This window comes from Mustela putorius, unplaced genomic scaffold, assembly GCF_011764305.1.
Source record: "Mustela putorius furo isolate JIRA1106 unplaced genomic scaffold, ASM1176430v1.1 tig00000151_pilon_pilon_pilon, whole genome shotgun sequence".
Taxonomy (NCBI): Eukaryota; Metazoa; Chordata; class Mammalia; order Carnivora; family Mustelidae; genus Mustela; species Mustela putorius.
This window is the reverse complement of record NW_025421296.1, coordinates 6,243,954-6,258,685: the sequence shown is the minus strand read 5'-3', so window position 1 is coordinate 6,258,685 and position 14,732 is coordinate 6,243,954. Positions and strand designations below refer to the sequence as shown.

Sequence of the window (14,732 nt, the reverse complement as noted above, 5' to 3'; positions counted from 1 at the left end):
TCCCGGGGGCCCAAGGACAAAGCCGGCAACTGTCATGTGCCAGAAGGAGGTGGCTGAGGAGGCAGCTGTGTCCCTCTGGTATTCTTCAGACTTGTTTTAATGCATTCTGAGTTTTCAGATTTTCTTTTTTTAAAGATCTTATTTATTTCTTTGAGAGTGAAAAAGCACTGAGGGAGAGGGAGAAGCAAACTTCCCACTGAGCAGAGAGCCTGACTCGGGATTCGATCCCAGGACCCTGAGATCAGGACCTGAGCCAAAGGCAGCCACTTATTCGACTGAGCCACCCAAGCGTCCCGGGCTTTTGGCTTTTCTGTTCCTGATATAAATCTATCACTCTACGCCACAGTCCACACACACACATACACACACACACCCACACACACACACACCCAAGCCCTTCGCTAAAGCAGGGGGAAATGCATAGGAAACGTGTAAAAGAACTGAGCTAGACTCCAAGCTGGGGCTTCCTCTGCCCTGTCCCAGGAGTAAATGAATCTATTTCATTTTATGTTTTAAAAAAGATTTATGTGTTTATTTGAGAGCAGGAGAGGGGGGGAGCAGAGGGAGAAGAGAGAATCTTCAGAGACTCTGAGCCTAGTACAGAGTTCACCATGGGGCGTGATCTCACGACCGGAGAGTCAGCAGCTTCTGAGCGACTGAGCCAGCTAGGTGCGCCTACATTTCACTTTCAGAGATTAAGCTTGGTACCTAAAGTTGCACTGTTCGGACGGATTGATTTTTCTCATCAAAATCGACTGTTTGGAGACGACTGTATGCATTTGCTGCTTAGTTTCTTTAAATGTTCTGTGGTACATACACAGCCTGAATGGAGATAAGAATCTCAGGCAGAAAGTTATTTTTGCAGTGAGGTGGAAGGAACATTAGATCACTCAGCTGAACCACTCTGCCACGGAGATCATAATAGCACCACTCCTTAGGGTTGTGAAAATGAAGTAAGTTAATACATGTGAAGAACTTACATCGATATCAGGTGCATACAAAACAAGTATTAGTGTTTTTATATACTGTTTTGGGAGTCCTTTCGACCACCTCCAGGATTAGTAATTTGCCAGAAGGACTCATGGGCCCCAACAAAGCTGTTACGCTCAGTTATAGTTTGTTACAGTGAAAGAATACCGATTAAAGTCGGCAAAGGAGAAAGGTGCACTGGGTGGAGGGCAGGTGCTCTGGACCCCTCGCACGCATGCTGCCCAGTTGTCCTGACAGAGCTTAATTCTCCTGGCAATGTGTGACAACACGCACCAGGTGTGGCCAACCAGGGAAATTCACCCATGCCTTGGTGTCCAGGATTTTTGTGGGTGGGGAGGAGCCCGTCCCAGACATGCCGTCCTCAGCTCCTCCTTCCTCACCCGCCACCATGAGAGGTCAAACTGACAGGGTGTGTCCCCATACCCAGATGTACAAAAAAGGCATTCACAGTTAGTCACGTTGTTGGCATGAACTAAGGCATGGCCCAAAGTCTCAGACACACAAAGACACTTCTCTCAGGTGGGATACTCCAAGGGTTAGAACAGCCGGTCAAGGGACATTTGGAATGGGGAGGCTTTGGGTGACTCAGGCTCCTGAGTGAACATGTTACTGCACATTATCAAATTCAACCATCTTCTTAAGGCTTGAAATACTTTTTTTTTTTTTTTAAAGTATGTGACCATTTATTGAGTGTTCATCACATGTATATCTCTTATAATCTTCTCTCTATGAGCTGGAAAATAATTTCAGTTTCAATCCACGTTGTAGACCCAAAAAAGAAGCTGTTATTATCCAGTATGAGAGGACTGTATCAGAAACTAAAGATCACTACTATCATTGCAATAATGGTGATGCTCCATGCATTCTTAACTAAAATTCCATGTCAAAGGCTTTGTGAGCATTACTAGTTTCAGTCCTTATCAACAATTGTGGAAGGGAGGTAATAGTTGTGATTTGCTGGTGAGAGAGTAAAGGTGCAGAGAATTTTAAAAACCCGCCCAAGGGCTCTTCAGTCAGTAAAGGGCAGAGTCTGCATTTACCGACCAGATTCCATGCCTCATAGTCTTAACATCACACACGATAGTTTGCTATGACATTGAAAAACAAGGGCTCTAAAAAGTATTAGGAAACATTAAAAAACTTCCAACAAGATTTATTTGATTTGATGCATCTCAAGATCCCCAGAATGTTTAGACACCGGCGGGGGGTGGGGGGAGGGGGCAGAGTTGTGGCGAGAACACGTGTTGCTTTTACCGACAGAGATCTCGGCCAAGAAAATTCTCAGATGCCTCTCCCCATAAAAGGCAAAAAAAAAAAAAAAAAAAAAAAAAAAAAAAAAAAAAAAAAAAGCAAGAAAAAGAGAGATACCAAAAGGAGGAAAATTATATAGTTATTTTGAGTGTTTTGATTCTTAAGGGGAGCATAAAATCTGAATGTTGTCCAAGATTCCAACATTGTTGCCACCGTGAATTGTCTGTAATTGAATTTTCTCCTTCCCATTTATTAGATCTCAGTCCGTGGTAGAAGCTGGGACCCTGAAACATGAGGAGAAGGGAGAGAATGACAACACTCAGCCCCTCCTGGCTCTGGACTGAACCCTGAGTCACCCCATGCTCTCGCAGATCGCCAGCCTGCAGTGGATCAGCCACCCAGGAAGCGCGTGTGTGCAACTGACCCACAGGGACACGTGCGTTCCGCTTGACACAAGGCCCTCCACTCCCGCCACCTAGTGATGACTGTCACCAGCCATTGGTCTGAGCAGCCAAAGTTGAACAAAGACTTGAGAGATTTTTTTCTTTTTTTTCTTTTTGGTGAGGGGACTGGAGGTGAAGCAAGGCAGTCATGTCAACACGATTCCCCCTCCCTCATATTTATGGTATTAAATGAACTGCAAAAAAGAAAACTAAATTTGATGCATACACCACATTAGTGCCAGGATTTTTCTGAGGTACCACAGAGACCCACTCTCAGTTTTGTGACTTAAGATTAAGTGCATTTCCAAGTAGATATATGAGAAGGAAACTGTGCAGACCCAAATGTCAAGCTCAACGTAGTGCAAAGCCCCAAGACAGTAGTATCTCAAGTCATTTCCATTCTTAGTGAATTATTTTCTTTGACCTCATCACCAGCATCGGATTGTTCAGTCCGAGGGCATGTCCTTGTAGGTCTCGTTCTTCACAGAGTTTGCTTATTTTGAGAACCTGCAAGAACAATTTTGATGTCACATCTCTTGTCAGGCCACCAGCTGATTACCATGATCTGGCTTAAAAAAAAGACACGCACAACCTGAAATACGATTATTTCATCTTAACAACGTGACTTTCCACAGGCAACATGAGATTGTGGAGGGAGGGGTGGGGATTCATTGAAAACACATGTCAGTGATTAATGGATTCATTCAAATTACCGCACTTGGGTCACTACAGGCAAGAAAAGTGCTACAAAAGCATTTAATGCCCCCCACTCCCTCCCCACCCTCCCCCAACCAGTTAAAGGTATGGAGACCGGAGCTGGCTGTTGCTGAGAGGGTAGGTACCAATCATGGAGGAAGACCCTTAATGATGGCTAAATATGCAAGTACTGACAATAAGAGAAGATTAGGAATGCGGGATAAAATGCCAAAGATCATTTTATTTCTTTGTCTATTCTCCTTAGAAATGGGAGTCCCCAACTATCCATTCCAAGGAAATTAAATAGAGATAAACAGGTAACACAGGATAGGATATCCTTACTCGTGCCACATTTCCCAAAACCCGTTTGTGTTTAAGGCATCTCGTATCTTCCCAGCCATCCACATGACATGAGCATTAGTCAGCATGACCAGTTGGTGCTCAGTATCAAATAAAAGATATTTTAGTTGAAAGATATTTTAGTTAGGCAGAAAAATATGATTTTATGTTTTAAGGACTTGAGAGGATGAACTTAAAATTCAAAGCAAAGAGGTGATTCAACTGGCCATAATCAACCTCGGTAGATATTATTATTACTAATCTTAACCATTTATTACATCTCTTTCTCAATGAATCTAGTGTTTTAATTTGTTTTCTACTGGCAGAGGAGAATAAGAGATGTAATTTTTGTACTCTACCCTTGAAATAAAATTGAAATAGAATTATAAATATTTCTTGACCAACTGGATCATGGTATACATAAAACCCATTCGTTTTGTGTAGACATTTCAAATAACAAAACAGTAACACTGAGATAACTCTACCCATGCAGTGACTGAAACACTTTTCTTATATTCCATACGGAAGGAATTCCATAGAGAAGAAAGATAAAGAATTAAAGTGAATTAGAAAATCCATGTTATGACTGGGTTTATAAAACAGTTGTGGGATCCAAGTATTTAAAATGCTACCGGAATCGATTATTGCCAACACTTTGCAACAGTAATAATTTTGGCTTTTCAATTGGCAATATAGAGAATCCTACTGTAGTGACCTGATTTTAAATACCATATTATAATTATTAAGTTAAGAGCTAGTTTTTACTCTATGCCATGACTTCATTAAATGAATGTAAGATGATGATTTAACACTGACAACATATACTTTAAATTTCTTTATGTGTATGCAATATACATCCGAGAACCAAATTCAAGAAGTGACATGAATGTTATTACATGAGCATTGGATTGTATTGTCCTTTGTCAGTCATTTCTTCTGTTCAATAAATACTGAAGGACAAAACTCCTTTTGATTTTTCAAGAGCTTGGTTTTTCTTCTGGACTGTGGTCATTAATTTGGAGACTTTCCTCACATGCTTCTTCATCTATTTGAGTGGGACTGTTTTTGGCAAAACAGAAGGGAACAGGACAAATATTTTGCAAACCCTTCTACCTGGAAGCTAATGTCAAGCAAAAAGGGTACATTTCAGTGGTAAAGAACTCTTTTTAAAAGAGATAAATCATCCTCTTTGTCTTTAGATGGAAAGGAAGCACAAGTGTTTTTTCTACCGATGAATGAAATCTGATAACCTGTCATTTCTTCAGCATTTTTGTTCATATTGGCTTAAAATTCAGGTGCACGAGCATCCTTACATTCATATATGTAACATGTCTAGTTTGATTGGAAACATGAAATATTTAATACATTAATGTCCTTCTAAATTAATAATTTGATCATTTTTGGAATAAGTAGGCAAGCCCATTTTTCCAACAGTTGTTTCTATGCTGTGGGTAAGATTAGAGCTAACCTGTGGATAACAACTGCTACTTCTAAGCTCTATTTAAATGGCAGAAGTTTCTCAAGCCAGGGAAAGAGAAGAGTCTTTCGAACTCTTTCAGAGAAGAAGGTGATCCTGAACCCAGGACCAAGATCCTGGCATTCTTGGGCTTCCGCTCTGCCATCCTTCGTATTTTTATAAAACTGTGATGGGAATCCATGTACAGGGATTTACAACAGGCAAAGAGACTCTGGATTCGGGGCCTGTCTCAGATGCCAAAGAGCCCAAGAAGCCAGATGTCCTGGCAGCTGCCTGTCTGCCTCATCCCGAGAGAAAATTTTTACTTTGAGTAATGTTACTTTTTTTTTTTTCTTCAGTTCTAATTCTTGGCATTAAAAAAATTTACTGGTGACACTTTTGTGACTCAATATAAAATGACTCTGTATCCTGTTTCAGTGTGAAAAGCTCCTCTTAGAAAGACAGCATCTCCACCATTTGCATGGCTAGGAGAGACATTAAGACAATGGCTCTCAATGAAGATAAGAAAGCAAACAGACCCAGTGGGTGGGAAGCAGTACAGTTCACAGACATCAGCGTAATTACATCTTTCCCCTTTGTATTAGGAAAATAAAATTGCTTCTTTATGAGTGTCTTTTACTAAACAGAATTAAAAGAGGGAATTCTGAGTTCAAGAGGGAAGTCACCATTAAGCCAGCTAGAAGTAAAGCATTTACACAGCTTATTATTAAACTCAACAAAAAAGTAGTGGTACATGATGAAAAACATGGCCTAGATACCCTAGAAAAATATAATTGCATAGAAAAATTACAAACTGAAGTGATCCATTCACAGTTTCTACACGAATTCTCATTGTACACTGACAGAGGCCTCTTCAAAGGGGGAAAAATATCTTTGGCTGACAAGGCTGAAGCTCTCACGTCTTCACCGCAAATACGGCATCAGATGATGGGTGCTGTCGTGGGATGAAGGACAGCGAGGGGCTTTCAACGTGAACTGCAGCAAGGCAAAATATTCCATTTAGTGTCTTCTAACCCTAGGAGGAGCCTTAGAATTGGGAGAGCTGCCCATCAAGAGAATGATAGGCCCTCAAACTTGGAACCTCTGTCCCCACACCCAAGAAGAGAGAGCCAGCAGGCAGCCTCTCTCCAGTGTGTCCCAAGCCTGCACGACATGCTAAATCGCAGGAAGGCTGTGTCTCTGCTGGGGTGTCAGCTCTGGGTGCCACACATCCACGATGAAGATCAGTCGGAAAGATGCGGCGTCCTGCCACACCTCGTGCTCGAAAGAGTCATCAAAGATGAGCACCTTGCCTTCTTCCCATGTCCTGGAACAGAAAAACACAAATTCAGAGGTCTGAGAGTCAGTCCCTGGATATGTGGAGATGGGCACTTTCACGGTAACCTGTGGGATCTGACCAGGAAATTGGAACACGGAGCCAAGATTGATTCTTCCCTTGGTGATCAGGAAAGAATTTCAGGATCTTTACCATGTATATGGTTTTCAAAGCCCATCCCTAAGAGTGTGCAAAGGGCAGGCCACTCATGATAAGGGCAGACTTATCATTGTCACCTTATCACAGGCCCTGCCATTATTCTTGGTCCAAGCCTAGGTGAGGCTTGTTGAGGCAGGCAAGAGGGCAAAGGTGTGCCAGGGCTGCTCGTGCCCAAGGGGACTTCCTGGTCAGTGACTGCATGCTATCCTCCCTGGCCTTCCAGAGAGTGGTCTAGACCTGTGGGTAGCACCTGGGCTCAGGCTTCTCAGTGCCTTGTATGCTCCCTGGCATGGGGCCATCGCATCTCCAAGGGATTTGCTCAACCCCTTCCATTTGTTGGCCTTCCATTTTATAAAAAAAAGTTCCATTTTATGGAAGGGCAGATTGGGAATGAATTTTGTTTCTATTCTGAATGTCACCTGCAGTGCAAGTGGGTTATCTTTGGAATATTTTAAGTCAAAGCCACGATAAACATCCTTCAGGGCCTCCAGCATTACATCGTAAGATATATGCATAGTAGCTAAGACGTAAATATTGTGCTCGTCTAAATAAAGCAGTCAAGAGAGAAATGTGCAGGGGCAATTACACAGTGCCTTTCTAATCTAAAGAAAGTTTATTGCTGGTGCTACTGTTCTCCTATTGTTAAAATAGACATTAATGCCAATATGGTACATGCTGAGTTCTGTCTTTAAGATGAAGTTTTTACCAGGAAACTTTCTTTAGATACGCAATTTCCACTCAGGCATTTGGAATTTTATGTCAGGGATTAGCAAATAATTAAAATTATAGGATGGAAAATGCTAGCTTGATTTCAAGTTACTGCATTATCATAAGGAAATCTGCCTTCAGAAATAATATTTGTGTCTTTTTTATGCTCATTACTAGGGGATTAATCAATAGTAAATTAGGTAATATGTCATACTGCAGAGTTTCTCAGCCTTGACACTAGGGACATCTGGGATCAGATAATTGGCTGTTGGGGGTCATCCTGTGCTCTGTGTATGTTTGGCAGCAGCTCTAGCCTCTACACACTAGAAGCCAGTAGCTTGTGTTCTCCCACCAAATCACGAGAACAAAAACTGTCTCCAGTCATTGCCAAATGGTGGCGTGGTGATAGGAGGTGAGAGGCAAATTTGTCCCAGACATATTGCATTAATCTGACAACAGCATTTCTAAGTTATTTAAAGTAAATGATAAAGTAATGAATATTTGCAAGTTACGAGTTCCTTCGAATTGAGAACCTCCACGTCAGTTACTGACCCACTCTACACGCTGTCCCACATGCCTAGCCTGATAGTTGCATTCAATAAACAGGGGCTGCTTAACTCTTCTGTATGAAGAGTTAATTTGCTCTTCTGTAAGTTAAGGACCAAAGGGTTCTACTAGAGTTCCATCCAAATGTAACCAAGAAATATAGAGACACAGATACAAATGACAGAGTATGTATTATTACAATGCAAAAACCAACTTGGAAAAAAAGGGCAAAGTTAAAAAGAGAAAAAAAATGAAAAGAAAAAAGAAATGAAATTACTCACAGCTTACAGAGTTTGGTGGGGATTTTCTACGTCTTGGAGTTATTGGCGGAACTATGCAATGTCTATGGGTACCATGGACAAGCCTAAATATAGGCAAAAGATAAGGGAGGGGCGCTTTCAAGAGGGAAAGGCAGGACACCCATGTGCACAGCAGCTATACTCACTGTAGCCAAAAGGTGGAAGCAACCCAAGGGTCTACTGATGAATGAATGGGTAAGCAAAATGTGGGATATGCATACAATGGAATATTATTCTGGCCTCCATAAAAAGGAAATCCAGACAATGCTACAACATGGATACTGTGATCTTTTGCTATGTAAAATAAAGCGCTCATACAAGAACAAATATTATGTGATTCCACTCAGAGACGGTATCCAGAGTAGCCAAATTCATACAGATAGAAAGAACAATGGCGAGTTGTGGTTTAGAGTGCATGGGGCTTCAGTGAGATGAAGAGTCCTGTGAAAGGACAGGGGCCAGCGATGGCAGCATGATATGATCATATGTAACACCACTGAACTGTGTGTACATTAGAAATAGGGCAGTAAATGTTACATTCTGTGTGTTTCACCACAAATGAAATAGGAAAAAAAAAAGGAAAAGGCAAAGCGGAGCATGTGGTAGAAGGGGAGAGAAACAGCAGAGTACAACAGAGAAGTTATGGCCCTGAAGGGAAGTGGATTTAAATCTCTGAGCTCTGCCATTTACTACTAACGTGACCTGGGGCAAGCTGCTTGGCATCCATGAGCCTTTGTGTTTTTATCAGCATAGCTGATGTGAGGATTAGCATATGACCAGCACATAGAAAATACTCAATTAACGGTAGAGAACATAGAACAAAGGAGGAAGGAAAATACAGGAAGAAATTGGGAAAAGATGAAAGAGGTGATAATGCATGGGGGTGGTATAATGTTATCAAAAATAACCTTGGTGGGGCGCCTGGGTGGCTCAGTGGTTAAATGTCTGCCTTCTGCTCAGGTCATGATCTCAGGGTCCTAGGATTGAGCCCTGCATCGGGCTCTCTGCTCAGCCGGGAGTCTGCCTCTCCCTCTGTTCTCTCTCACTTTTTGCTCTCTCTGAAATAAATATACAAAATCTTAAAAAAAAAAAAAAAAAAAAAACCTTGGCTTCATGCACTATGGATTTGCCTTCATTTGAGAAGACTGAAAATCTTGCAAGGGAGTGGGTGAGATATCAAAAATCTTCCACAGAATTTGCAGTATACACTTGGACTGCAATGACAAGTGGTTCTCAAGTGGTTTTCTGAGTGGCAGAGACTCCAGAATCTACTTAAAATATAGGAAGTAATATAAAGACCCAAAGAAAATTCTAGGGTGTGCAAAATTTTATTTTTTCACTAGATTCTGATAAGTGTAAGAAAGCCAAATGCCCTGATGAAACAATTTTTTAAAAGATTTTATTTAATTATGAGAGAGAAAGAGAGAGAGAGAATGGAGGAGGAGAAGAAGGAGAGGGATAAGGGGACTCTGCACTGAGTGTGGAGCCTGATGCAGGGCTCAATTTCAGGACCCTGAAATCATGACCTCAGCTGAAATGAAGATCAGACGCCTAACCGACTGAGCCACCCAGGTACCCCCAAACCACTTTTTTTTTCTTTTTAAACAAAAAAATCTAGGAGGTATTCCAGAGAGTTGGATTCTTTTAGAGCCATCAAACTCATGGGGAAGCGTGTCCCATTATCTTCTATTTGCCCTTCCATTTTCTTTCCTACATTTTCCCAGAAAACAGCAAAGATACCCAATCATTTAATGTAGATTCCTTTTGAATACTTCAAAACTACTGTCTTTCCATCACTTACTGAGAGTTAAAGTGACAAAAAGTGCAGCCCTCATTAAACTCAAAGCAAAGAACAATAAAACCTCATCCAAGCAACATGCAGGCTGAGTGACTGGGGTTAAGAAGAGAGAGAGGGCTTTCCACCAAACAAGATAGAGCTAAAGAAGTCAAAGGTCTTTAGTTCTCTTCCAAATCACAAAGACTAATCCTTGCGAGGCCAAGAAACAGTATTCAGGCCACTGGCTTTGTGAGCAAAGCTCTACAACATGAGATTAAATTATACTCAAAGTATGACATGAAAAGCTTCCTCTGAAGAAAAGATTTCTCAGAGTTGCCTTTGAGCTTCCTGACGGTGCTCCCATGGCCCTTCTCTGAGGATTCAGAAAAGCAGGACTGGAGCGGGGATACTGTACCTTCTCCCCAGAAAGCTACCTCCTCCGGCCTTCAGAGTTTCTTACCACTACAAGAAGAATGCCTCTCCCTGGTTTGCAAAGGATACGAGACTATCTGGCCAAAGACAAAGTGATATCATAGGATTTCTCAATTTCTCAAGTTGTAGTTAACGATTCCGATAGACTGGTGGCAGTAGAACCTAACAACCAGAACTGTGTCACGGAATTGTCATCAACATTAATAATGCTACTAGGTGCTTACAGAGTCTTCCACCTAAAAACTTTATTGGTCATATCTCAGGGATCTTTGCTAAAATGTTCTGAGGTAGGCAAGGGACATGGTTCTAAGTTTCCTGCAAAGGAATCATATGGAAGCAAGTTTGGATGTCTGCCTGATACCGTGATTCTGTGAAAGAAGCAGAAAGTCGCTAGCTTTGCTTCATCAGAGCCCAAACTTTGACTCAAGATCTAGATTGAGGTTTAGATCAAGACTAGGGGATATTCTGTGTGCTGGGAGCTGCTGTGGTGAGGTGGCCTGTGAGGCATTGAAAAAGCTGAGTAGAATACAGAAAAGGGTCAAAGAGCTAAGGAATGAGGCTACTTAACACAGTGCTTATTAATTCTGATCTACTGAAATCTCTCAGTTCTGACTGCATTAGAAATCCTGGCACCTCCTAGAATTGGAACGTAAAACTCTTCTCTCTTTCTACCTAACACATTCAGACAGAAACATTCGCACACACATTCTCTATCTATCTATCTGGAACAAAGCACTTTTCTGGAGTCTATGGCACCTGTGTTCTCGTTCTGACAGCTGCAGGTAGCCATGTGATAAAGCACTTCAAGTAGGGGCCTCAGATTCCCCATCTGTGCAATGACAGAGGTGGATAAGATGGCATCTAAGGCTCCTTTCAGCTCTAAAATTCTCTTTAATTCTCTGAGCTAAGCTATAGGTTGGGGCTTTAGTCTTCATATTACATTTCACAGGATATACTCAATAAGCTTTCATCTGAGAAATGGGTTTAGTATTTGCTATTTTATTTAATGTCAAAATATGAATTCCAATAAAAGATGGCTAACTTCACTAAGAGGCCCTCTTCCCAACAGATTGTGTACGTATGGACCTATAGCATTATCTCCCAGCCCCTCACGGAAGAGCCCCCACCAGGCTGCCATGGGGCTTCTCTCCTCTCCACAGAGGCCTGGGGATTCCAGATTATGCCCTCCTGCCCACCCTGTGGCTGCCTCTGTGGCTTCCCCGTCTTGGGTCCCAGCTCAAACAGTAGCAGAAGGTTCTGTCTCATAGCTGATAAAGTCAAAAAAAGGACAAAGAAAGAGAAAAGGCAGAAGAAAACTCATAGGACCTCAGAAGGGATGCCACTGCCCACTCCCCAAGTACCTCTAGTTCCAGGGTAGGGGCACAGAGAGGAAGAGGAGAGATGCAGGAATTGGTGGGGTGGAGCTATCAGCTGTGCTACTGCTGGCCCCCCTTTCTCCGGCACTCCTCCGGGCCCCATGCTCATCAAACCACAGTCTCCAACTGTACCTGTACCGTCCCTGCACCAGCTCGGGCTCTGCACAACCTTGGTTTCCTATCTTGTCCCCTGACTCCTTAGAGCTCCACCCCCTCCCTGTCAGAGTGCTCACTCCAGGTTATATGAACCTTCTCCAATGGTGGAAGAGGGCTTGATCTCACTCCCTGGAATGTAAGGGACAAAAGTCCCAATTTCTGCAGCAACCAAACAACAGGACAGTATAAGACAAGTATGCTGAGTGCACCCGGCACGTAGTACTCCGTAAATACAGTCCTGAGGGCATCCCTATGGATTGCTTTGAAACTCAAAGCCACAGAAAGATATGCTTTGATTCTTTTCCCATCTCACAGACAAAATGAAGGCTGACAGGTTATGCAAGTTGTATAAAGATCGTGAGGTAAAAGATTTGGAGGGCTGGCCCAGGAACCACCACATCATTTCATATTGCCATCGCAAAATGGATTCCAACTTTCCAATTTCTCAACGATCAGTTCAACAGACAAAATATACAGGATTCGTATTCCGTGTGGGACCCGCCATTTCCTGTGGGGGTGTCGCTGGGTATGTGTGTGGACGAATGCTGTCAACACACTGTGCCAACCAGAACAGGGATTAGGAAGACTCCTCTGATATTTTTAATTCGCCAAGTTGCTCAAGGAAAGGAAGAAAGAGGGCAAAACATTACCTATTCAGTAACAAACCTTCTGGAAAGCTATCTGGTTAAAAGGCCATACTTGACCTGCAACCCCAGATGGGCACACTTGAATGGTCACGTTATGGTTAAGATGGAAGATCGTTCTGTTTTGTGAAACAGAAGAGCTAGAATTCCGGGAAAAATCTTAAGACTTGATTTTCTTGGATACTTTATAAAAACCAAACAAATGTTGCCTATGAACAACTCATGGTGGCTCTAAAAAATTAAGTCTTTCTCTTACTGTTAATATTTTAGTGGGCCTTTCCCTGGATCTTCCTAATTAGAAACTTGAGAGATTAGTGAAAAAAAAATGCTATAAACTACTTGAAGTGTGTTATGGTAGAGAGCCATTATTTCTATAGCCATGGAGAGGGGAACTAAATGGCTTCTTGCCAATTTGCAATGCTGACACGAATGCTGACGCCCACTTAGCTGGTGTGTATTGGTCTTGTCTAGTATTTTAGGCTGGCCATTTGTAGGCAATAATGCTGGGTCTCTAGGAGAGCCACATGGAGACTCATTTTTTTTCCTGCAGCCTCTGGTTCTAGCACATCCTAGATGCCCCCTGGTAGAGTCAGTACAAAGAATTCCTGTCTGGGATCGTCCAAAGCTCAAACCACTTGGCCATGCCGTGAGGGTAAAAATTAGCTGCCACTTGCCAGTGGCATGTTTATCCACTGGCTCAAGTTCATTCAGCTTTGGATCCAGGTCATAAATGAGCTCATCTGACAGACTGCAAAGCACGGCCTGTCAGGAGCGACACAAATGGCCCAAAGTCGAGACTCTCCAGCTACTTTCTCTGCTTGATACCTTGCTATCTGGAATGAAAACCAGCATTCACAGTGATCACCTTTTAAGAACAGGACGATCTTGGGGCGCCTGGGTGGCTCAGTTGGTTAAGCTGCTGCCTTCGGCTCAGGTCATGATCCCAGCATCCTGGGATCGAGTCCCACATCGGGCTCCTTGCTCGGCAGGGAGCCTGCTTCTCCCTCTGCCTCTGTCTGCCTGTGCTTGCTCTCTCTCCCTCTCTCTCTCTCTGATGAATGGATAAAATCTTAAAAAAAAAAAAAAAAAAAAGAACAGGACGATCTTAATTTTGTAACCACCCTCACCAAAACCCCCAAAGCCCAGAATAGATATGGAAAGGCTCGGGTCATCATCTCAGGGTCCTGGGATCGAGCCCACATTGGGCTCTCTGCTGAGTGAGGAGCCTGCTTACCCCCCATTCTCTGCCTGCCTCTCTGCCTACTTGTGATCACTCTCTCTCTGTCAAATAAATAAATAAAATCTTTTCTTTTAAGATTTTATTTATTTATTTGACAGAGAGAGAGTGAGAGACAGCATGAGAGGGGAGAAGGTCAGGGGGAGAAGCAGATACTCCACGGAGCTGGGAGCCCAACATAGGACTCGATCCCCGGACTCCAGGATCATGACCTGAGCCGAAGGCAGCCGCTTAACTGACTGAGCCATCCAGGCGCCCTGTAAAATAGGAATTTTAATAATACCTTAGGATAGTCATGATGATTGATAAATTAATGTGCATGGTATCCTTGGAGCCACTTCGCAAGCAAGCACGCATTTTATCATTCCCTTGTTCCTACTCCTCCTCCTCACGAATCATACATAGGCAGGTACTGAGAAACATGTGGGCAATATCTCTGAGTATCCAGATCAAAATAATATTGGCTTTTTCCTGTCATGCTTCTCTGTGTCTTACAAATAATGTACAAGGAATGTGCATCACATATCAGTTTTACAGTCAGAGGGCATTTATGAATTTTAAATGATCATTTTATTTATACTGATAAAAGGCTGCCTCCTGCAAGCTCATCTTCAGATAAAAATTGCTGCACTATGTTTCGCAGGGATGCACTATTTAAACAACACGGGTGCTAGCAGGACTCACACAGCCCCGGAGAAACAGTGATGTGATTATTAATACCTGAGAACAGCAAAGCACAAATTGTTACAAGTAAACTACTCTTTCGAAAGTGGAGAGGCTCTGAAAATTGCTTCCTGTTGCCTAGCACAAGGAAGCCTGATTTCTTGGTGTATGTGTTTCTCTTTCCACACTAATAGTATTTCTAGAATAACAGCATGAAATTTCCT

General features: G+C 42.5%; 2 protein-coding genes across 4 annotated transcripts in view; one reads left to right on the top strand and one right to left on the bottom strand.

The window, feature by feature from the left end:
• CLVS1 (clavesin 1) overlaps window positions 1-3,472 on the top strand; it is a 178,923-nt gene extending 175,451 nt beyond the window's left edge. The window contains exon 6 of the mRNA XM_004778356.3: window positions 2,498-3,472. Within this exon, the coding sequence (XP_004778413.1) occupies window positions 2,498-2,585 (88 nt within the window). The 3' untranslated portion in view covers window positions 2,586-3,472. The remainder of the gene's footprint in view (window positions 1-2,497) is intronic.
• Window positions 3,473-3,601: 129 nt separating this feature from the next.
• ASPH (aspartate beta-hydroxylase) overlaps window positions 3,602-14,732 on the bottom strand; it is a 219,549-nt gene continuing 208,418 nt past the window's right edge. For all 3 annotated transcript variants that reach the window (XM_045075744.1, XM_045075745.1, XM_045075746.1), the window contains one exon: window positions 3,602-6,502. In XM_045075744.1, coding sequence (XP_044931679.1) covers window positions 6,352-6,502 — 151 coding nt within the window. In that variant the 3' untranslated portion in view covers window positions 3,602-6,351. The remainder of the gene's footprint in view (window positions 6,503-14,732) is intronic.